This window comes from Brassica rapa, chromosome A05 (assembly GCF_000309985.2).
Source record: "Brassica rapa cultivar Chiifu-401-42 chromosome A05, CAAS_Brap_v3.01, whole genome shotgun sequence".
In the NCBI taxonomy this organism is placed as follows: Eukaryota; Viridiplantae; Streptophyta; class Magnoliopsida; order Brassicales; family Brassicaceae; genus Brassica; species Brassica rapa.
This window is the reverse complement of record NC_024799.2, coordinates 8,371,194-8,393,483: the sequence shown is the minus strand read 5'-3', so window position 1 is coordinate 8,393,483 and position 22,290 is coordinate 8,371,194. Positions and strand designations below refer to the sequence as shown.

At 30.8% G+C, this 22,290-nt stretch overlaps 2 protein-coding genes across 6 annotated transcripts; one reads left to right on the top strand and one right to left on the bottom strand.

Moving 5' to 3' along the window:
* The first annotated feature begins 1,060 nt into the window (after positions 1 to 1,060).
* Positions 1,061 to 12,103, top strand: LOC103868041 (3-hydroxyisobutyryl-CoA hydrolase 1-like). Its single transcript, XM_018658878.2, has 14 exons — positions 1,061 to 1,078; positions 1,156 to 1,236; positions 1,317 to 1,385; positions 1,441 to 1,507; positions 1,585 to 1,667; positions 2,041 to 2,124; positions 2,215 to 2,299; positions 2,386 to 2,471; positions 3,044 to 3,168; positions 3,355 to 3,415; positions 3,521 to 3,619; positions 3,690 to 3,791; positions 3,880 to 3,921; positions 4,022 to 12,103. The coding sequence occupies exons 1-14, from the start codon at positions 1,061 to 1,063 to the stop codon at positions 4,160 to 4,162; spliced, it is 1,143 nt and encodes a 380-aa protein (XP_018514394.2). The 3' UTR covers positions 4,163 to 12,103.
* Positions 4,995 to 19,501, bottom strand: LOC103860894 (tropinone reductase homolog At2g30670). 5 transcript variants are annotated; one of them, XM_033292063.1, is made up of 9 exons: positions 19,202 to 19,421; positions 18,842 to 19,124; positions 18,618 to 18,755; positions 18,300 to 18,367; positions 9,357 to 18,190; positions 9,045 to 9,252; positions 7,902 to 8,118; positions 7,424 to 7,530; positions 4,995 to 7,332 (listed from the first exon to the last, which is right to left on the bottom strand). In XM_033292063.1, exons 5-9 carry the CDS (start codon positions 9,419 to 9,421, stop codon positions 7,141 to 7,143), a joined length of 789 nt encoding a protein of 262 aa, XP_033147954.1. In that variant the 5' UTR covers positions 9,422 to 18,190; positions 18,300 to 18,367; positions 18,618 to 18,755; positions 18,842 to 19,124; positions 19,202 to 19,421; the 3' UTR covers positions 4,995 to 7,140. The 5 variants fall into 5 exon arrangements, with proteins under 5 accessions (XP_033147954.1, XP_033147953.1, XP_033147952.1 ...); XM_033292062.1 differs by having other exon boundaries at positions 9,357 to 19,124; positions 19,202 to 19,307; positions 19,419 to 19,501; XM_033292061.1 differs by having other exon boundaries at positions 18,300 to 19,124.
* Positions 19,502 to 22,290: the final 2,789 nt, after the last annotated feature.

The window sequence follows — 22,290 nt, the reverse complement described above, 5'->3', positions numbered from 1 at the left end:
CTTATACCCTTGTTATCTCTATATATATGTAATAAATAATTATTTAAATATATAAAAAAATAAAAAAAAAATTTATGTTTACGAATTATACTTTTTCAAATTCAAACTTTTTATAATTTTTTTCTTTTTTGAATATTTTTTCCTTTTTTTTATTTTCAAAATTTCTTTCTGAAAATCAAAAATTATTTTTGCAACTATTTTTAATAAGTATTTATTTATATATTTATTAAAATCTTAAATTTCACATTCCAAAAAATATATCACACCCTCAACTCTAAACAATAAGTCTAGATTAGTTAATCTTAAAGTTATAGATATTTTTTACCTTTCATTAAAAAATCAGGATAAAAATAGTTAGTGTAAACATGAAAAGTGATACTATGAATGTAGTATTTTTGGCGATTTCCTTTGTTTCTTTCCACGAGAGACATATAGTTATATCTAAATGGTTTAGCTATTATGCTTAACTTTTCCTAAAACTAATCAAGGCACATGTCTTAATCCAACTAATTATAATTTTTTAACGTGTAAGAATTTCATTAGAGTCAGCAAAATCTATCTAATATGTTAATAAATTAAAATATTCTCATGAAAATATTTAGTTATAGAAATATAATTATTGATTAAATTGTTCTAAATTTAGATTATTAATATTAGTGTAAGTTCAATGTTTTGGAAAGAAAAGAATGAAGGAAGCACTTATTAGAGCTAATTACCAGTCATGTGTATACTAATATATATATACTATAATTTACACTACTTTTGATGTACTAATACTTCACATAGAAAGCCAAATAATCTTAGAGGGCCATCACATCAACTAATGTGAAAATATATATACAAATATTAATAATAAACAACAAATAATTAGCTTCATTATTGACTGTCTAGAAAACCACATAATTATTATTTTGAAGATGTAACATTTGAATTTGATTTTTATAATGAAATCAAACCAATTTTAAACACTATATATATGTATGCTTAATGTCTCTAAAAAGAATCATTCATCTCATAATTCGATAAGAAATAGGCAAGGAAGAAGCGACATAAAGTCGAAATGGCCTCGGAGACTCAGGTTTCTTTTCTCCTCTTTGCTACCAATCTACAACGCCAAATTTTTATCATCTCTCCCTAAATCAATTTGATTAACAGGTTTTAGTGGACGACAAATCTAGTGTTAGAATCTTGACACTAAACAGACCAAAGCAACTGAATGCTCTAAACTCCAACATGGTATTGAATTTTTCCCTTGTTTTTTTTTCCCATCGTACGTGCACTAGTTTACATATTTGGCTTGAATCAATCTTCTCTAGATCACTCTGTTGATGCAATTGTTCCTTGAATATGAGGAAGACCCTAATGTGAAAATCGTCATCCTAAAGGTAACCTGTATCCTTATCTCTTCCGGTTTGCACACACTAAATATCTTTCCCACAGGGTCAGGGAAGAGCCTTTTGTGTTGGTGGCGATCCTCTACCTGTTTTTCGTGACATCGTCATACAAGGTATATAGCACCTTCCATTTTTCTTTTCCTGCTTAGCTTTTAGCTTCTACACAGTCATCTCTATTTTCGAGGATTAGGCAAGTCATGGAGAGTCGGTGCGGATTTCTTCTCAGAACAATACAAGCTCGACCATTTCATGGCCACGTATAGCAAAGTTCAGGTATGTTGAGGTGGAAAAGCGAATATAACTGGGTCCAAAATAGGATATAATAAATCAAAATATAATTTGATTTAAAGATTGGATATCCGGCCTTTTTTCATATTAAATTATACATATAATAATACTTATAATAATTATATATTATATAATAAATAAAAGGATATATCTATACCACAAAAAATGTTATTTAAAAATTTCGAGCACTTGTTACCTATGATAAAAAAGTGCGTTCCAAAATGTTGTCTAAAATATATATAGCGGTGTGGATTTGGATAGTTGATTCTAGGATCCAGATCTGGATTTGGTGTAGTTTCTTTTAGTGAATTACTCAATTGCCTAATTCGTTTTCTATAAAAAAAATTTGACTTTATAGATTTCAATTTTAAATGGTATTGTCATGGGAGGCGGAGCTGGTATCTCCGTCCATGGTCGGTTCCGTATTGCAACTGAGAAAACGGTATATATTGTTTTCTTTTCTAAAACATGCACATGGTTGACAAGTAGATAGCAAACCTGAAACATGCGAATTTGTTTTTTTTTTTCCAAGGTTTTTGCCATGCCTGAGACAGAACTGGGCCTCTTTCCAGATGTAGGCGCCTCATACTTCTTGTCAAGGCTCCCTGGATTTTTTGGTAATAAAATTCATTTGTTTTTGAATGTAGACAAAATTAATATTGAGCCTATCTGCTTTTCTCATCCATGTATGTTTTTTATTCAGGAGAGTATGTTGGCCTCACTGGAGCTAGGTTAGATGGGGCCGAAATGCTTGCTTGTGGTCTTGCAACTCATTTTGTGCCTTCATCGGTATAACTTCTATTGCATACATCTTTAGTATTCCTCATTGTCGGGATAATAGCGCCACTAATAGACTATGCCAGAGCATGCAATGAAATTTAATAGTTTTTTTTGTTGCTGGCACCAATAGCTCATGACACCGTTGATGAGAAAAAAATAAATACATAGTTGTATGTAGAAGCTTAATAGCATTTTTTTATAACTTAATAGCATAACTATGAGGTATATAGATATTTTTTATTGGAAGGTTAAATTAGTTATATGTAAATATTGAAAGAATTACATAAGTAGGTTAAGGCCTCATTACAAAAACAACGACGGGCCAACCATTTCTCATACTGTAGTCTATAGTTATATATCTTTGGAGCCATCTTGTTCATGATGCTTATTTTATCTGGCTCGATGGTCTATGTTGACTGTTTTAACTTATATGTGTCGATAACAAACAAGTCAGCAAAAAACTTTAATGTCTCTGTTTCCTTGAGATGCTGAAAGGCTATTACATTTCACGCTATTGTAAACCAGTATTTTATTCGAGAAGGATTTTTCTTACTTAGTAAGGTTACTCATTAATGTCACAGAGGTTGAATGCATTAGAAGCAGATCTTTGCAAAGTTGGTTCAAGTGATCCAGTTACCTTTGCCTCAGCAATTCTCAATGCATACACTAAGCATCCGAAATTGAAACAGCATAGTGCTTACTACAGGCAAGTGTATAGCATTTTATTTCATCTACTCCTTTTACTTGTATTTGAGTTCGCTGGATATCTTTTGTCATGTCAACATAGCAAGCATTCCTAAAACAATATTTTCTACGATTTGGTCATGATTGTATTTTCAAGTAATATTTTGAACCTTGTACCGGTTTGAGCTTTCAATAGTTCTTTACGCAGGTTAGATGTTATTGATAGGTGCTTCTCGAGAAGAACAATGGAAGAGATTATATCTGCACTTGTAAGTTTTTTTCATTTATGTATAGGAAAAGTTGGCTTGCATGCATTCCTGAGTTGACTGAGTTACATTTGTACAATACTATCTGCCATCATATGTGTTCGTTAGGAGAAAGAGGCCACTGAAAAGCCAAATGAATGGATCTCAGCTACCATTCGAGCTTTGAAGAAGGCATCACCAGCAAGCCTTAAAATCTCTCTTAGATCGGTTAGCTTCTCAAATGTGTCATGCACGTGTAGTAATGGGATAGAACTTGACTCTGTGTATGAAATTTCAGATAAGAGAAGGGCGGTTTCAGGGGGTGGGACAGTGTCTTATCCGTGAGTATAGAATGGTGTGTCATGTGTTGAAAAGAGAAATAAGCAAAGATTTTGTGGAGGTTTTGTCTGCTTTCCTGATTGTATATATTCGTTCTGAAACTGTTTTTATCTGTAGAGATCATTACAACAACGTGTCTAACGATGCAGGGTTGTAGAGCCGTGGTGATAGACAAAGATAGGAACCCAAAGGTTTTTTTTTTTTTTTGAATTGAAAACCCAAAGGTTTAACAAAAACTATATTTATTGTTATGACATATTTGTTGATATAATGCCATATATTGAACTACAGTGGGAGCCACGGAGTCTGGAAGAAATGAAGGATAACATGGTGGAGAGGTACTTCGAGAGAGTGGATGAAGAGGATGGATGGGAGGATCTAAAGCTTTCACCAAGGAAAAACTTGCCTGCTTTAATAATCGCAAAGCTGTGAACTAGCTAGAGAAGGTGGTGAAGCTGATGTGTGATCGTTCGTTGGTTGGAGCTCAAATTTCATTGGTTGTCACGCGACCGTTTCCTTATGTTTTTTTTTGGTGTAAAACTTCTTTTTAAGTTGTGTAAAACTTGTGATAAATGCTTTAGTATATTTACTCTTGTCAACAACTATGTCAGCGACTTCATCAAATTATAAATCACATGTTTATCCTTTTCTACCGTGGCATCTTGCATCCGCATGGTACTCCCATTCTGCATGATTTCTGTATTAACGTCTGCATCAATGATTGTATTCGTCAAAACAGACTATTGACATCTAAAACTATAGTTTACATTTTTAGTCTCATCCACCAGAAAATTGCCAGTCTTTCAGCAATTTTTTATTGGCCAGAATCCTCCACTCTTTTGGTCATTTTAGTAACAGTTAATGGAATCAATGATTTTAGTAGAAGTCTCGATCATAGTAACACGAAACATAAGAATACTTTCCTTAAAAAAACAAAGTTCTCTGATATGAAACAAAAAACTTACTTCCTTTTAACCTAATCTCTCTTAGAGATTAAGTTAATTCTTGGAAGCTTGTTTATTATTAGTTACTAGGTAATAACCCGCGCCTTGCGCGGAATGTAGTTATAGTTTCGTTATTTTTAATAAAAGACATTAAATCTGTTTAATCTGGATATTGGTTCGGTTTTAAGTTTTTTTTTTGGTTTTTAATCTTCTAAAATATAACTATTATTTTAAATTAATATTCATTTTAGTTTATTCGGTTAAAATGTTTGATTTTTTTTTTGTTTTTTTCGGTAAAAACAAAAAATTAATATTATTTGTTTATTTTCATGTTATGAATTTTAGATAGTCGTCACGTCGAACCAATAGTTTCATATTATAGTTTCTAAACAGATAATAGTTTAAGAAAAAGATAAGAAAATTATTAAGACAAATAATTTCACTACAATTTGGTCGGTAGTGAAAAAAACATTAAGAAAAAATATTTCAACTTTCAAAAAAATTAGATACTTCAGTTGTGGTGAATACTTTGTTACAAAGTGCTCACATCAAGATGCACATATATGTGTATGCAAAAAGTATATAAAAATAGTTGACAAATATAATGTTAATTAATATTAAATGACATTTTTGTTCAAAATAATACATGAAAGATAAAATTAAAATTAGTTTAAAATAAAAATGCCTTGACATTAGTCATTTTTTCATATAAAGAAAATAAAATTTTATCCGTAAATAGGGGTGAGCACAGATCAAATATCTGGGTATTTGGAAGCATTCGTGTCGATTCGATCTTTAGCCACCTAGATATTTGGTGACTCGGATTTCCAAAATGTTTTAGAATTTTAAAGAATATCCGATTTGATCCGTAAATATAATAAATTTTAAAAATAATTGATTTTTTTTAATAATACTATTTTATTACAAAAATAAAACATTATTTAACTTTTTCAATTCTAGTACCTAATATAATAAATTTAATTCATAAAAATATTGTAAAACTGATATAAAATATAATATATAACATATATATATAATTCTTTACATATATGTATATATGCATATAACATATTGAATTAGATATTTCTTCCAAAAAATATTGGTATTTGTGATTTGCTTCTTTTTTATATATTGTATTTTAGTATTTGATTTGTTTCGTAGAGTTATAGATATCAAGATTTTTTGGTTCAAATCAAAACGGATAACGAATCGAATCAAAACTTATGCATATTTTTCTTAATTTTATCCGTAAACAATAAAAATAATATATATATATATATAGTTTGGCTTTTGATTCGTTATCTATTTTTATTCGAACCAAAAAGTCCTGCGTTTTATTGGAACCATGTATGTGAGTTTTATATTAAAAAAAAAATACAAAGTACATAGTGTGAACACATTTATGAATATAGTGTGAACGCGTAAACATATTTATTATCAAATCATTGTAATGCTGCCGTGTGTCTATTATAGTGTGAATGCATTTATTACAATAATTTTCTTTTAATATATAAAGAATATATGAAACCCTTATATAGGGATACAACTTCGTAGAAAAAGGAAAACTCTTAAACTAATATAAAAAGGAAAACTTCAAGACCACCTATTAAATAGAAAATTACCAAAACTATTAATATAAAATATCCTAATCTATCTAACCATAATCACGTATCATTATCCCCTCAGTGATATGAATCTGACAGCTCCATATCTTTCTGAAAGTTCTACTAGACGTCTTCTTTAGCACTTTAGGTATTTGTCTGCCACCCAAATCGTTCTTTGTCTCGTGGTTAGATTTCTCTAGTCGAGTTACTATTAACGCGTCTGACTTTATAGTGCTCGTCTTAGATAAGGGGAGACTTTCCTCTTTTTGAAGTTCCTCCACGTTCTCCTCATAAAGTTTCTCCTTTGTTGTGTTGGTCTGCTTGCGTGTTTCTTCATGGGCACGAGCAAACGTCTCCATATCTAACGCTGCTTGTTTTCTTTTTTTCTTCTCTAGCTCTAATATCATTTCTTGGAGATCTTGAAACATCTCATGCAACTCAGTAGCAAGGGATTTAATGGAATCATAATCTCCAATCGGATCGTTCGGCTTTTATACCAAGTTGATATGAACCAAAAAGCTTACTTTCTTTTAACCTAACCTCTCTTAGAGATTAAGTTAATTCTTGGAAGCTTATTTATTATTAATCATAAAAAGGAAAACTTCAAAACCATCCCTCTATAGAAAATTACCAAAACTCTTAATGTAAAATATCCTAATCTATCTAACCATAGTTACGTATCATTCTCCTGTCTTTATTCATTATTGTTTTACTGAAATATGTATGTAGGAAACAAAGGAAAAGGAATCATCGATTCCTTAACTTGTGGACATGGAAAATGAGATAATGGTCCTACAGCTAGGAGGATCACTTTCTCTTATTGCATAGACAAATTATTGAGAAACACACACACAAGTATGGCTCAAGCCTGTCGCTTATATGAGAAACCATTGACAGTGAGACCTCCATCAACACAAATGGTCTGACCAGTAATATATGACGCTGCAGGTAGACACAAAAAGGCGACAAGTGATGCAACCTCTTTTGGCTCTCCAGCACGACCAAGCGGAGTTCTACTGAACAAACTCTTCTTGTAACCCGCGTCTTCAAGATGCTGATAATTCACATTAAGACATAAAAATGATAAGTACAAAGTGTTAATTGGAAAATAATATATAAGAAAAAGTGGAGGGTGTTATTATTACAGGTTCAGCCATATCAGTGAGGATAAAATTAGGAGCAACAGAGTTAATTCTTATGCCATCAGTTGCCCACTCACACGCCAAACTTCTTGCTAGTTGATTCATAGCTCCTGTACAACACACAAAGATGTAAATTAGGACAATCAAATAAAAAGCTGTACGAAGAAATACCTCTTTATATATGAATGAATGGAAAACCCTTCTATTTTTACATTTTTTAAAAGAACTATAACTGCTTGCGTTCACTTAAGAATCTATATGAATTAGATCTAAAATAATACATGTAAACACAACACACGCACACGTATATACATATATATATATATATATATATATATATATATATATATATAACCATTTTAGCTATGAATTTTGACACCACACGAACCAACTTAATTATTCGTATATTACATTCATTTTTATTGATAAATTCACAATATTAATGCGTCTAGTTCTATTGATTAACTTTCAATCGGTGTACCTTTCGTTAAACTATAGAGGGATCCACATTCCATTGATACAACCCCTCCAACAGAAGAATTCATAACAATGCTTCCGAATCCAGAAGCCTTTAAAAGAGGATGTGAAAGCTGGCTAAGATGATAAGCTGATTCCAAGTTTGTTGAAATATGGAACGAGAAATCTTCTGCCACATATTCTGTTGTTGGTTTAAGGCGAACTACGCCAACGTTATTCACCTATGTTAAACAAAAAAGAGTAACAAAAGTCTTACTATATTTTACCCCCAAAAGAATCTTTCACTACTAATAGGTATTGTTCCTATAAGAACATACTTAGTTTTTAAAGTTAAGACTACATCTGGACCCGCCCGACCGGGCGGGTGTGTTTTTTCTGTTTATGTAATATAATTAAAATTTTCTACACCATTATATAATGTATCAAAATTATAATACAAATGATGACAATAAAACATCACATAATATAAAAATTGCTGTAACATAATTTGATTACAAAATTGATCACAGTGTAATAAGGTAATTTAAGTTGGGCTACATTTCTATTGACAACCATTAAAATATGATGAAACTAAAAATTATGAGTTAGTATGATATATAGTGTTCCAAAAAATAAGAGTTAGTATGATATATGAATGTGTACAATCGAGTGGTACTCGGGTAGAATATATAGTAGAGGGACAATACCCTAGTTGAGAATAAATATATTTGCTTAATTTGCAAGGTATATTAAGCGAAATTAATGAAAATAATATTTTTTTATTCTGTTTTTTTGTTTTTGAAATAATGCTTCAAATCTTAGTTGTTATGATTTGAAATAGAAAATGATAATATCTTGTGCTTGTTCCCCAAGTTTAGGTGTTTATTGAGTAAATCAAAGATTTTGTGGTTGTTTTAATATTCTCAATGATAAATGCGATGCCGTTCCTTTTGTATAGAGTGGAAATCACGTTTGAGTTATTAAAAATGGATTTCTTTATTTCTAGTTCGTGGGTGTTATATAAGGAAAATAATCAATTTGTGGAAAAGACAAGCATTTTTAAATAGAGATAAATTTAATTCTCAATGGCATTTGACTGTAAATATTGTGTAACTTATAGGGTTATTCTCTAAGTGTACTTCTGTTTTAATAAAGTAGATTAGCTTACAAGAATGGTCAGCTTGCCATCGAACATCTTTGAGACAGTTTGCATCAATGTTTCTCTCTCAGGCCGAGAGGATACATCACATATTGAACCGCTCACTTGAAACCCTTTATTTTCCCATTCGCTTAATCTTTGATTAAGCAGTGTTTCAGATATGTCGCATACATGGATTGTAGCTCCAAAACTAGCTAATTCTTCTACTATAGCATGCCTAAAACATCCACAACTTATCAAAAAATTATCGACATATATCTTACATTGAAAGAGGGAACAATGAGATAAGATATGATACAGCTAGAGAGTACAAAAACGAACCCGATTCCGCTAGCTCCACCAGTTACAAGGGCAGTCATGCCTTGAAGACTCCATCTTTTATCCATTTTTGTTTGCGAATGAGTAACGATGATCACATATGCTAAATAACATATATAGAGGCAAGGTATATCAAATATACGTAGCCAATGACGTTTTGGAGAAGTGGAAAATTAAGGGTCATTTAAAATAATGAAAATGAATTATGTAAATAAAAAAAAAGCAAATGGAAACTGAGTATATATTAAGTAAAATAAAGTATTTTAATATTTGTTTGGGTGTGAACAGTTGAGTTTCTTCTACTAATTGAGTGTGAACATGTGTTGAATTTTTTACAAAATTAGTTTGGCTGGAATAATACAATTTCAAGTGTTGAGTTTCTTCAATAAATTTAGGACTCGATCGTCTCTTTTTCTATAATACTCTGATTGATTCACGTTTTTAATTCATTTATTTGGCTGTCGATCTTGGACTCGATCAAGTGGTTCCCTAATAATATGATTGATGTCGAGCATCTCATATACTACTAAAAGTTTACTATTAAAAGGTTCTGATACAGAGCTTAAATAATGTTGGAAATAAAATTGGCACTGAAGCTGATTGTTTTTTTTCTCCAGAAATGGTTAACTTTGATTTCTATGGCTTTTCCTATATAGATTTATCATTTATCTCCCTTGCACTATATCATCTACAATTTCTACATATTTTTACATCAAATCAACCACATCAAGTGTAAATATGTTTTTATTGTTAAGGTTATTCCGTTCTATGCACGAATCTCTATTTGTTATTGGAGAAATCAGTTTATATGTATCATGTTTACGTAATTCTCAACACTAATTACAGTTTATAGATTAAAATAGTTAAGAATATAATATTTATTAGTTTATAAACTTATTAATTTAAAGTGAATTTTTTTCTATATTTATATTTAAAATAATTTTTATTTAAAATAAGAAATATATAATTGTAGGACATTATATATCCGATAAATTTTATTTATTTAGCATTAAGTTTTGCTAGATTATTTGTATTTTTTGAGTTTGTCGGTGTATCAGCTATATGTATCCTAAAATGTAAATGTGTTTTAAATATAATTCTATATATAATACATAAATATTGTAAAATAATAAGAGAGATTAGAACATTTTAATTTCTAATGATTGATTATGGAACCAACCCCCCACGCATGCAATACCAGTCGAGTCTTTCGACCGATATGTGGTCACCTCAAGATATGATTATGGATTTGAGAGATTCACGAGTTTATATTGATCTAGGAATTGATAAACACTAGTCTTATGTGAGTGACGTTATAGCTGCACACAGAAGAAGGCACTGACTTGATTTCCTGAGTCGGATTCATGATGTGATGTTGTGGATATGGAATGTGCATTCTTACAATCCCATTTTCAGATCAAAGACAAATTCAAAACTAATTTGTAGACCACGGCAAGAAGGGAGTACTGGTATAACTATAGGGGAGTTTGTTTTCTCTCGCTACTCCAAATACTCGTTCATTTCTTTGTTGTCTGTCCACAATCTTCTCCACGTTTAAGAAAATGTTAAATTGGAACATTGGCGTGGATACTTCAAGCATCTTATGAGCAGTCTGCTCGAATCAAAGTACCCTCCACATTGGAACCATCTCAGTGGTCTTTTGACAGATAATGGGATGGGACAAGACTCAGCTGTATCTCCTTCGATCGATACCCCTTTCAAACAAAGATACGCCACTTGGATAGAGAGACCAGTATGTTTTGGTTGAATAAATTTGAATTCTTTTAAAAGTATGTTTCTTTATACTCATCGAAAATCAAAATACAAACATAAGTTAGATTTAATTAGTTGATTAGAAAAGTTCTTACTATTATTACGAACGTGGACTAATCTTGTTTGTGAGCGTAATTCTAGGACGACGTTAAATTATTTTTTATTTGTTTTACATGTATTTTATTTTCTTACATTTTTTTTCTCTTAAAACCAATAAACCCCACAAGTGTTTGTTCTAAATCAGTTTGTGACTGTGTCTCAACCTTTAATATTGCAATTTTTAGTTTCTGTATGATCAGTTCCTAAATATTATTTTGGCATAACTGTGCACTTGTGAATTTTTAGGGCTTTTATAAATGTAAAACTTAAGTGTTATATTGAATCTTTTCTTTAGGAAAGAGAAAATAGAGTGAGTGATACTAACAACCTAATCTGATAGTATAGGCACTATTTTCATCAACAGATAGTCGGTTACAAAAAAGGCTATTAATATGTTAATTTCTAATATCTTAAAAAAAATGCAACCCACACTCAGAATTTTTTTATATTCAATGCAGAATTTTAGTCGTTTTAGAAAATAAATAAAACAAACGGCAATGTATTCCAGAAAAATACAAAATGGCACATGCATGCATCATGCAAGTTCTGAAGGTAATATTTTATCCCCAAATGTTTATTTTTAGAAAACAATGCATGTTCTTCCGTGCAATATCATTGTTTTTGTTAAAAGTCAAAAATGATCTCATGTATGCTAACTGTATTTTTCAACAAGTTAAAATTTTCAACACGAAGTATCACATTATCTACTTCTAATATAAAATTTATTTCAGTGTTGATATTTTGTTTGGTAAATCAATGTTAGAAAACTCGATCGATTTATCTAATGAGATAAAACAGATAGACAATCAACAATAGATCCAAAAAAAAATTGAATCCATATATCGAACTAGAAAGCTCGATCGCCCAAACAATAAATTGAGAGTGTGACTGGGAACAATTTAGAGTAATTATGTGAAAATCAAACAGAATAAAAGAGAGAAAATGAAAAAAAAGAAATTTATACTATTATTTGCGAAGTAATTTTCGCAACAGACCTCTCACGTTAAATATTAGAGTGGTTAATATTGTTTATACGCTTAATGAATAAAATATATAATTCAGTCAAAAAAAAAATGAATTTAAAATTTATCTAATTAGATAAGTGATTAAAATTATCCAAAATCTAAAAATATATTTTAAAATAAAAATATGATTCTTATATATTATGTTGTTATCCGAAATATCTTTTAATAAAAATTAAAAATTAAAAACAGAAAACACATAACTAAATTAATATTAATCAAGTAAAATTCTTAATTTTATATAATTGAAAAGAAAATATTGAGTGATTTTTAAGTTTTATATATTAATAATGAATTTTTTGTACCAAAAAAAATTCAAAAAGTTATAATACATAGGGTGGTAAGATTATTTTTTTGACATCTATGATAAGAATTTTCAAATAAAAAAATAAATAATAATTCATCGTTATAGTCTTTTGATGAATAACTAATAAGTAATTATAAAACGTTTATGTCCGCATGCGCTGGCTAAACACCTAATTATAATAAAATGAAACATACGAACTATTTTATTAGTTTGTAGTATTTACTCTTAAGTTCAATTTCAAATAAAAGACTATAAAAAATTTCACAGATCATAAAAGACGACAAAAAGTTAAAAATAAAATGAAAGAACTATTTTTTCAGCTTGATTGGTAAACAAAAGTAAAACAATTTTCCTCTATTAATTTTACTCTAATTCAACCAAACAATCACCGCCCTAAGTCACCTGACTCGCCTATGGTAAACACAATACTTAAAATCTAAAATCTCAATACACATGCACAGAAAAGAATCATAAAATTTTCACAAAACACATATTCATGGTTTCCTTCTTTTTGTGATTCCCGTTTTGAAGGAAAAGCTTACTCATTTCACCGCCAGAAGCCATCGGTAGAGACATATATACGAGGCATTTTTTCTAATAACTTCTCCTGAAATATCAGGGTAGTTTTTTTTTTTTTTACGTCGAAAAGCCATTCTATTACTCAAACTTGAGGTGGTCTAGGTAACCAGACCGGAATAGAACAACCAATAAAAAGTAACTCACTATGGAAGAATCTTGCAGTCTTAGCTAAAAAGTCTGAAATCTGGTTTCGCGCCCGTGGAACATGAATGATGCTGAAGTCCGGGATGCATATCTGTAACGTCTCTATCCTCTCCAACTCCGTCGTAAAAATTGGCCATCCCAAAGCTCTGACATGTTGAGTGTTGAAGCGTATTCTCCATCGCCCATTGCAGTGCTTCTACTTCTGAATGCAAAGCTGATTCGCGTCGAGTGAAGTTCCTTGTTCCCATAAGTTGAATGTTCCCATCACTGTCCATCCATACCCATCCGCATCCACTGAATTGAGCAAAAGATGTCCAAGATCCATCTAATAAGCAGATATTACCCAAGCTTATGACTTGGGTTGCCACCGGGTTATTATCTTGTACCACTGGTTGTACCAGTTTGTTAGCATCAAACCAGGCTTTGCATTCACTTTCTGCATGTCGAACTAGTTCCAAAGGATCTCTATCTATACCCCTAAAATGTTTGTCATTTCTAACCTTCCAAATATACCATATTATCCTGGGATAAGGATCTCTGTCGAGTTCTGACTCAATAATGCTATTCTTTCTCCAAAACAAAAAGTCCATATTCGTGTAGATACTTGATACGGGAAATATATCTGGGCTTGTCGGAGTGGACGATAATGACCAAACTTGGAGAGCTGGTGGACATTCAAAAACGGCATGGGTTACTGTTTCCTCTAGTTCTCCACATCTTGGACAGTAATTGTCACACCTCATATTGCGTCTTGTTAAGTTCTTCGTTACTGCTATATGACCCGTTAACAGTTGCCATATAAGATGACATATTTTCTTCGGCGTCTTTATCTGCCAAGCAAAGGCTTGGAGATTGGTGATACTTGGCTCTAAAACTTCATTCTCAGCCGATGACTTTAGTACATTCTGAGCCAGCCAATATCCGGATTTAACTGTATATTGGCCATTCCTTGTGTAGTTCCAGCAAAAAGTATCACGACGATGAGTTGAGCTTATGGCTAAACTTCTTATGAGAGGTTTATATCCTCAGGACTGACATAATTCTCCAATAGACTAATGTCCCATTTTTGAACGATATTTAGTAGGATCATTCAGTGCCATCTCAAAATATACTAAAGCCATGTTCAAAACAAAAATTAACTATATATTTAATAATGTAATGAAATGATTTTAAAAGTAAATAAATTTATCTATATATATTTGAGGTTTCTCTTCCAGTTATAAACTAGAAATTTAAGAATACATTAAAATTTTGGAAATTTTAAACCAATGTATTTATTTGGAAATTTTCATAATATTTTTTTTATTTTTAGACTCAGGTCCTGCTCGACCGCTCCACTAACACATGCTATTAGATGGTCTTGGGATCATTACAACCTTTGCAAGAAACTGTTAAATTTTGCATCGATTTTATATAAAGATGCCACCAGGGGTGAATCCAAGATTCATTTCTACTGGGTGCACAAAAGGTTTAATAGGAACAATTTAATAAAATACTCAAACTAAATTTCATTTTGCTTTTTTTATTCCCAAACGTTTTGTTACAAGTTTTATACCCAAACTAATTGTAGACAATCTTTAAAAAATTATAATGTTAGTTTTAGTTTTAATTTCAAATTTATTTTTTCATGAAGTTTAGAACTAATTTTTTATTTTATTCATAATTAAAAATTTCTATTTTTAAATTTGATCCAAAAATTAGTTATTTTTATTTTACAACTTAAAAAAAAAATTAAAAAGTTTAAGATTTATTTTGGAATATTAGAGATATTTTAAGTTTTATTTGAAACTTATTAATATTTTGGATTAAAATGAGTATAATTTAGGTATTAACATGTGCACAAAAATTAAAAATAAGCATATTAAAATAAGAAAAATAAACAGTTTGGTTATTAAATTGGGTGGAAAAAAGGTTTAAGTATTAAAATGTAACGAAATTTAGTTATGGAATTTTCCCTAGATGTAAAGTTGCACATTATCGTAGATATATTCAAAATTTGCTAAGAAATATATCAAATTTTAAAATATTATGGGTGCATGTGCACCCCTCTCTCCATGCATTAGCTTCGCCACTGGAAGCCACACTGGTTGGAACATAAATATCGATAATGGCAAATGGAGGGCATCTCGTTATTTTTAGGTCTAAAAGAAAATTTTGGGTTCTTGTAGTTTTCACATAAAACGTATCATCTTTTTATATGTTTTGTTTACTTGTTTTTGTTTTAAACTTGAAAAAAGAAGAAAATTGAAAACCTGCAAGCAGTTTAGACTTTCTAATATGTATAACGAGTCAAATGATCTTTGTAACGAGACTTTCTGATAAATATAAGAAGTTAGAAGCAATTACGCAAAAGATCAATCAAAATGCAAATTAAAAAAAGATTCAAACGTAACCAAAACATTAATAGAAAAAGACTCAACACTTGTCCACATCCAAGGGCCAATGCAATAAAAAAAGACTCTACATTTAACATTACAGCAGATAAATTACATTTGACTTACTGTTCAGCATTTTTCCTAACTTTAAAATATAATATTAATTAATATGATATCATTTTTAGTTCCTTTTTAATATTTATTGTTTTTCCTTGTATTAGAAACATGTTAAAAGTTTGTCGGAAAAAAAAACGACTTAACTATTGATTAAAGATATACAAAGGCTTGAGACGAATCATTTTCAAAATCATGACAAAATTTATAGTTAAGTTAACTGATAGTATGAAAAAGTCCTTATGTAAACGGCAAATGGGGGCATCTCGTCATTTTTAGGTCTAAAAGTAAATTTTGGGTTCTTGTAGTTTTCACATAAAACGTATCATCTTTCTATATGTTTTGTTTTCCTGTTTTTGTTTTAAACTTGAGAAAGAAGAAAATTTCAAGAGCAGCAAGCAGTTTCGACTTTCTAATATGTATAACGAGTCAAATGATCTTTGTAACGAGACTTTCTAATAAATATAAGAAGTTAGAAGCAATTAGGCAAAAGATCAATCAAAATGCAAATTAGAAAAAGATTCAAACGTAACCAAAACAATAGTAAAAGACTCAACACTTGTCCACATCCAAGGGCCATGCAATTAAAAAAGACTCAAGATTTAACTTACAGCAGATAAATTACATTTGACTTACTGTTCAGCATTTTCCTAACTTTAAAATATAATATTACTAGGGTCGGCCCGCCCTACGGGCGGGATATACTTTACTTGTGATCTATATTAGTATTTTTTGTATGATTTTTTTGGTTTGTGTTTCAGGTTTACATTTGCAGTAGATGCGTATGATAATGTTTTTTGTCATTTAGAAAAATTGAATTGAAGAGGGATTAGATGTGATAAGATATAGTTTGCGTATTTACAATAGTTATTTTTATATGTAAGAGTTGTGGCATTGATATGTTGTGAGTGAGGGCTTCGAATGGTCTTCATGTTTTTCCTTTTACAAAAATTTGATCTCGTATTCAGTGTGTTATTTGTGGTTTGTAATATTTTGGGTTTGGAAAACTTGAGTTGGGGGTAATTTTTTGGTATCTTATAAGAGTAAGTTGAAACCATATTCTTTCTACGTGTTATTGGAGTGGAAGTGGTAATTATTGAAGTTGCATTTTTTATTAAATGTAAAATGTTATATTTAATGCAATAAGGTAATGTGAAGAAGGTAAAGCAAAGTTAATCAAAATAACAAAACATTGAAATTGAACAATGTGAAAACTGAGTAGTGGTCGATGAGTGTAGACATTTGTTACTCATCCTAAAATCAACTCAAGAACTTCTCCATTTGCTTATAGTAATAACAATCAACACATCGATTTTTCATATTATTGAGATGGTGTTTTCTTGGTGGCATTATAAATATTATATTTGTTCCATAACACTTCTTTTTTGATATATATATGTTGCATAAGGAACGTTTGATCTATCTCCAGCATTTGTCAGCTCCATAAATGTCGGTTTGCCGTTCATGACAATCCATATATTTCATGCATTTCTCATGTCACTTTGCGAATTTTTTTTAATTCCGTTTAATATTTGTTATTATTTTGAAATGGTGGAATCATTCATCAGCTTTACGCTTTTTATTTGCATTTGATAAAATGTGTAAATATAATATCATAAGAAGTTTCATTTTTATTCTTATATGTTTTGAAGTTTATGTATTTTAGATAATATTATATATTGTGTGCTAAAATAGTTTTAGATTGATGTAAATCTTTTGCTAGACTGTAAATGAACTATTGATTAAGAAGAACTTTTTGGTTATTAAACATTTTATTACTAAATTTCGTATATAGAATAAGATGATGAGGATTATGTAGTGCTTAATACAATTTAAAAAAATTATAATGTCGAAATTTTATATGAATATACTTTTGCTCTTGTATACCGTGAAAGTACGGCCAAGACCAAGACCAGCGAGATCTTAAGAAGCTCCTTATCTTTCACCACAAAAACAAATCTGCGGTTGGTTTCAGATCACAGCCCAAAGCATCTGTAATGGCCCCAAAGTTTAAAGAGATGTACATATGTAGTATATTAAAGAGATACAGCCAAAAAAAAAAGCATCTCATCACTTGTAGAAAAAAAAAAATAATAAATAAAGAGATACAGCCTTTCGATTGTAGAAAAAATATTTTGATTAAGATCTATCTTAAATGTTTATGGAAACTGAAATCTCACACTGTGTGCAACTTCTTTACAGAGCTAAAACATGAGATCAGGATAAGCGGCTTAGGGTTAACCACATTTTTCCTCTGACGCACACTATTAAGAGGGTTGAGATTCACACTAAAGGCCAAGTGAGATTCACACTATTGTGGGATGTCGTTTCACCAAGAACCGTTATCCAGGCATTCTTAGCCATCTCATGTAGCATGGATGTTTCATCATCAACATAGCTAGCAGTGATGAGATGCTTCTTCAGCTGAGTGAATCACAAAGTGGAAGCAGAGGTACTTAGAATCAGAAAACTACAGAAAGAATGTGTTATGAAAATGGAATCAAAGTCTAGTGTTTTGAGAATAGTACCGTACCTCTTAATGCATGTCTTTGATACAGCATCAAGAAAACTTAGAGATGATAATCTTAGGACAACATCAACCTGCACACAACACTGAGAAAATAAGATTTGAGGGATGGGAATATTAAGTTTGAAGTTAGGGAGTGACATCAAAATTTGATTACTTAAGACACTGATGCTCGAATCTTAACATCAAATTCAAACTTATGAAATATGAGTGATCCTGCTACTCCGCTCTTAAGAATGTTTTATGAGATGACTCTCGAGTCCTAAGTCTTAAGACAGAGAGATATGGATCGAGTAGTTGGTGTAGAATAAGGTTTTGACTCACCGAATGGTCCATGTACGACAGTGTGCCCACCAGGTAATTGACCTTTGGATAGAACAATACCGATCCTCAGTTTTTGTGGCAACGAAGGTGTCTATAGTAGTTCGCCCTCGTCGTACCATGTTGAACTGTTGTCATCACCTTAATGAGCACAAACCAAAATATTAAACCAAAAGTATGCATAAATGATCATATTTAACATCATAATCATAGTGAAAGATTTATACTTTCATGGAAAGGAGCATTATCTCCATAGTGTAAGAGCCACCACTATCATTATCAAGCAACAGAACTTCTTTCTCTTCTTCACGAACTACCTTTCTAACTGATTCTCTTGAAGGTTTACTTTTTGATATTTCAAAATACTCTTTCCTTTGTTTATTGTTTGTAGGCTGAGTCAGTTGCTGCTTGATACTGAAAGGGAATCTCCATTAGAGCAGCAAGAGCAAATGCAGCTTCTTTGGCTGACTCTGATGAATCTCTCTTCATGATCTCTGTGAAATTCACAAACTTTGCAGAGAGCAGGTCAAGATCAAAGAAAAGGGGTTGGATACAGATGGAACTGAAAACTGGGAATGAGATGATACCTTAAAGTTGTCAAATTCACGCTTAGGGATCTTGTCGTCGAACTTCCTCATGTCTTCCCATCGCCCGTCTCCAACACCGATTAAAGCAATCGACAAAGCATATGAGCTGCAAGGTGAAATGAACTCTGGGATAATCAGCTTCTGAAAACAGAGTACAATACAACAGAGTAGAACAGAGTTGCAGAGATGAAGAAGAAGCTATTGCATGTTGTTTCACCTAGCGTTAACATAGATCTCTTGTTGACTGAGTTCTCCCTCAGCCTTATCAACACCTCTCGTTACCTTCACATTCAGAACGTAGCTTCTTGTTTGCTGTCATCTCTTCATAAGGCACATAATCTATACTCTTGGGCCAAGAGAGAGGCGTAACATATTCTTTAGGTGCTGGTATAAGGCAATGTAGCTTCTCACTCTCCCTAGGTTCCTGATTTTACAATCAGAAGAACTCGACTTCAATTGGTCTAAATAAACAAAAGAAACACAGATCAGCTCAAAAGTACTCAGAACAGCAGATCAAGAGGACAAAGTGTGACGCTTTGGATTTCAATTAGCAATCGAGACATAAGAACAGATCGACACAAGAAAATAAGATCAGATACACACACATGCTCACTAAGAAGAAAAAGATCAATCCTTTATGACATAATTTAACAAAGGATCCGTAAAACATATGGAGACAGAAAGTAGAAGTAGATTTATGGAAATGAACAAATAAATAAGAACGTACAGAGATAAAAGGAATCTGGGAGATCCACTTCTGAATGCTAAGGGTGGTGAAGATGATTGATGATTGATGGAGATTGAATTAATAAGGCTTTAACACCACACGAAAAACACATAACTCCGACCGCTTCAGATTCAATGATGAAGTTTAGAGGTCGCGGCCGGACAGAGAAGAGAGACGAACACTGGAATTTCGATGTTTTCGCGGCCCAAATGAATAACGATTAATGAAACGGCGAGTTCTCAATATTGGACACGTGTCGACATCAGAAGCTTTGATTTATCTAGCTGGAATCCTATGTGGCTCTCTAAGGAGAGAGCAAACTCTATTTTATATAAATAAGATTAATGAATATGATATCATTTTCAGTTCCTTTTTAATATTTATTGTTTTTCCTTATATTAGAAACATGTTAAAAGTTTGTCGGAAAAAACGACTTAACTATTGATTAAAAATATACAAAGGCTTGAGACGAATCATTTTCAAAATCATGACAAAATTTATAGTTAAATTAACTGATAATATGAAAATGTCCTTATGTAAACGAAGAGCAATTTGAAGTCACTTCCTTAATAGTAATTTTTATACATGTTGGTTAGGTCATTTATAAATGTTTTTTTTTGGCTAAAAGTCATTTATAAATGTGTATAGTCGTCTATACAAACTGTTTGAAGGTTTTATATATAAAACATTCTAAAACATTTATAAAACAATTATAAGTTGAGATAATTAATTATGAACATGAAGATATTTTGTAATTTTGTATACCAGTTCATAGCAAAAGAAATATCATAAATATTCATAAATTAGTTTACACAAATGATATACATGAAAAATTTACCATAATGTATAATATTTTAACAAAATGAAATCAATAAAAAAGGTGTTTCTAACAATTTTTACAAAAGAAGATGAATATTTGAAAACTAATTAATAGATCATGCTACTGTGGTTTATGCTAAATGGTGAATATTCGATGAACTTCCAGCAAAGAAGAAGTATGTTCAACTTCTATAAGAATATATATATATATATATATATATATATATTTATTTATTTTTATTTTTTTTTAGTACATGACTATGACTTCGATTTTTAATAATCTTTGACTTAACTAAAACAACTAAAAATCCAAAATATAAACAAGATATACTACATAGTTTACATATATAGGTGATATCATACAAATAAAATCACTGTTGCTAAACGATATGCCATAATATTTGAATTACATAGAATGAAAGAAAGAGAAAATAAGAAAACAAATTATTTGTTCACGATGAATTTCTCCAATATAGTGTGTTCAAATATAAACTGATATTTGTGTATTTAATATGATTTTGATATTTTGTTAATTTTGATCTCTCTTTCGATTATATTTAGTCGTTTTTTGGCATTCTAGTGAAAAAGGTCATTTTTTAAACAGTTCTAGTGAAAAAGGTTCTATTTCTAGACTTCGTATGATTTTAACATTTTTTTGTTAGTTTTGATCTTTTTCTTTGAATCTTCTACTAGTCATTTTCATGTCACTCAAGTGAATGATTTTTCATATATGTCCGCTATGTTTATGTTTATGTCTTCTTCTATCTTGCTACATGTTTAGTTACTAGTTTTAATTGGATCATAGGTTGCCATTGACTTTTTTTTGGTAATCGGGGATCTCAAAGAGACGCTCAAAGACTGATTCTACGAGGTTTTGCATTAAGGTACGCTTCGTTAAGAGCGCGACTAGGTGACCATTGCTACTCAAATCCAAGATTAAAGTTTCATCTGGAGCTCATTTACAGCTATGTTAAGGTGGCTTGTTGTTGCTATTTATTTTGAACATAAAAAATTCCATAAATATATTCTCAAATGTGTTTCTGCGTTGTTTCGTGCTTGTCTCTTTGCATAAGAGACCTATATCTAATGGTTAGCTATTAAACTAAAATTTACAATAAAAAATAAGTTACTGGCACATGACTTAATCCAATTAATTATAATTATGTCATGTGTGACCATTCTAAAATTTATCTCATATATACTATGAACTATAAATAAATTATACTATGCTCATGAAAAATACTAAGTCAGACTAAAATTATTAATTAAATTTGTCCGAAATTTAAGACTTTACAATTTTTGTTCAAAATGAGTCAGAGAAATATTAACTGGAGGTAATATATATTTAGTACACACACATATATATAGTCTAATTTTGATGTAAGTCCCTCACATAGAAAATCAAATAATTTAGAGGGCCATCCCATCAAGTCATCAACTATGTGAAAATACTTATACAAAAGTTACTAATAAACTAAAAATAATCTGATTAGTTATTTATTATCTAGAAACCCTAATAATTAGAATTTTGAAGATGTAACAC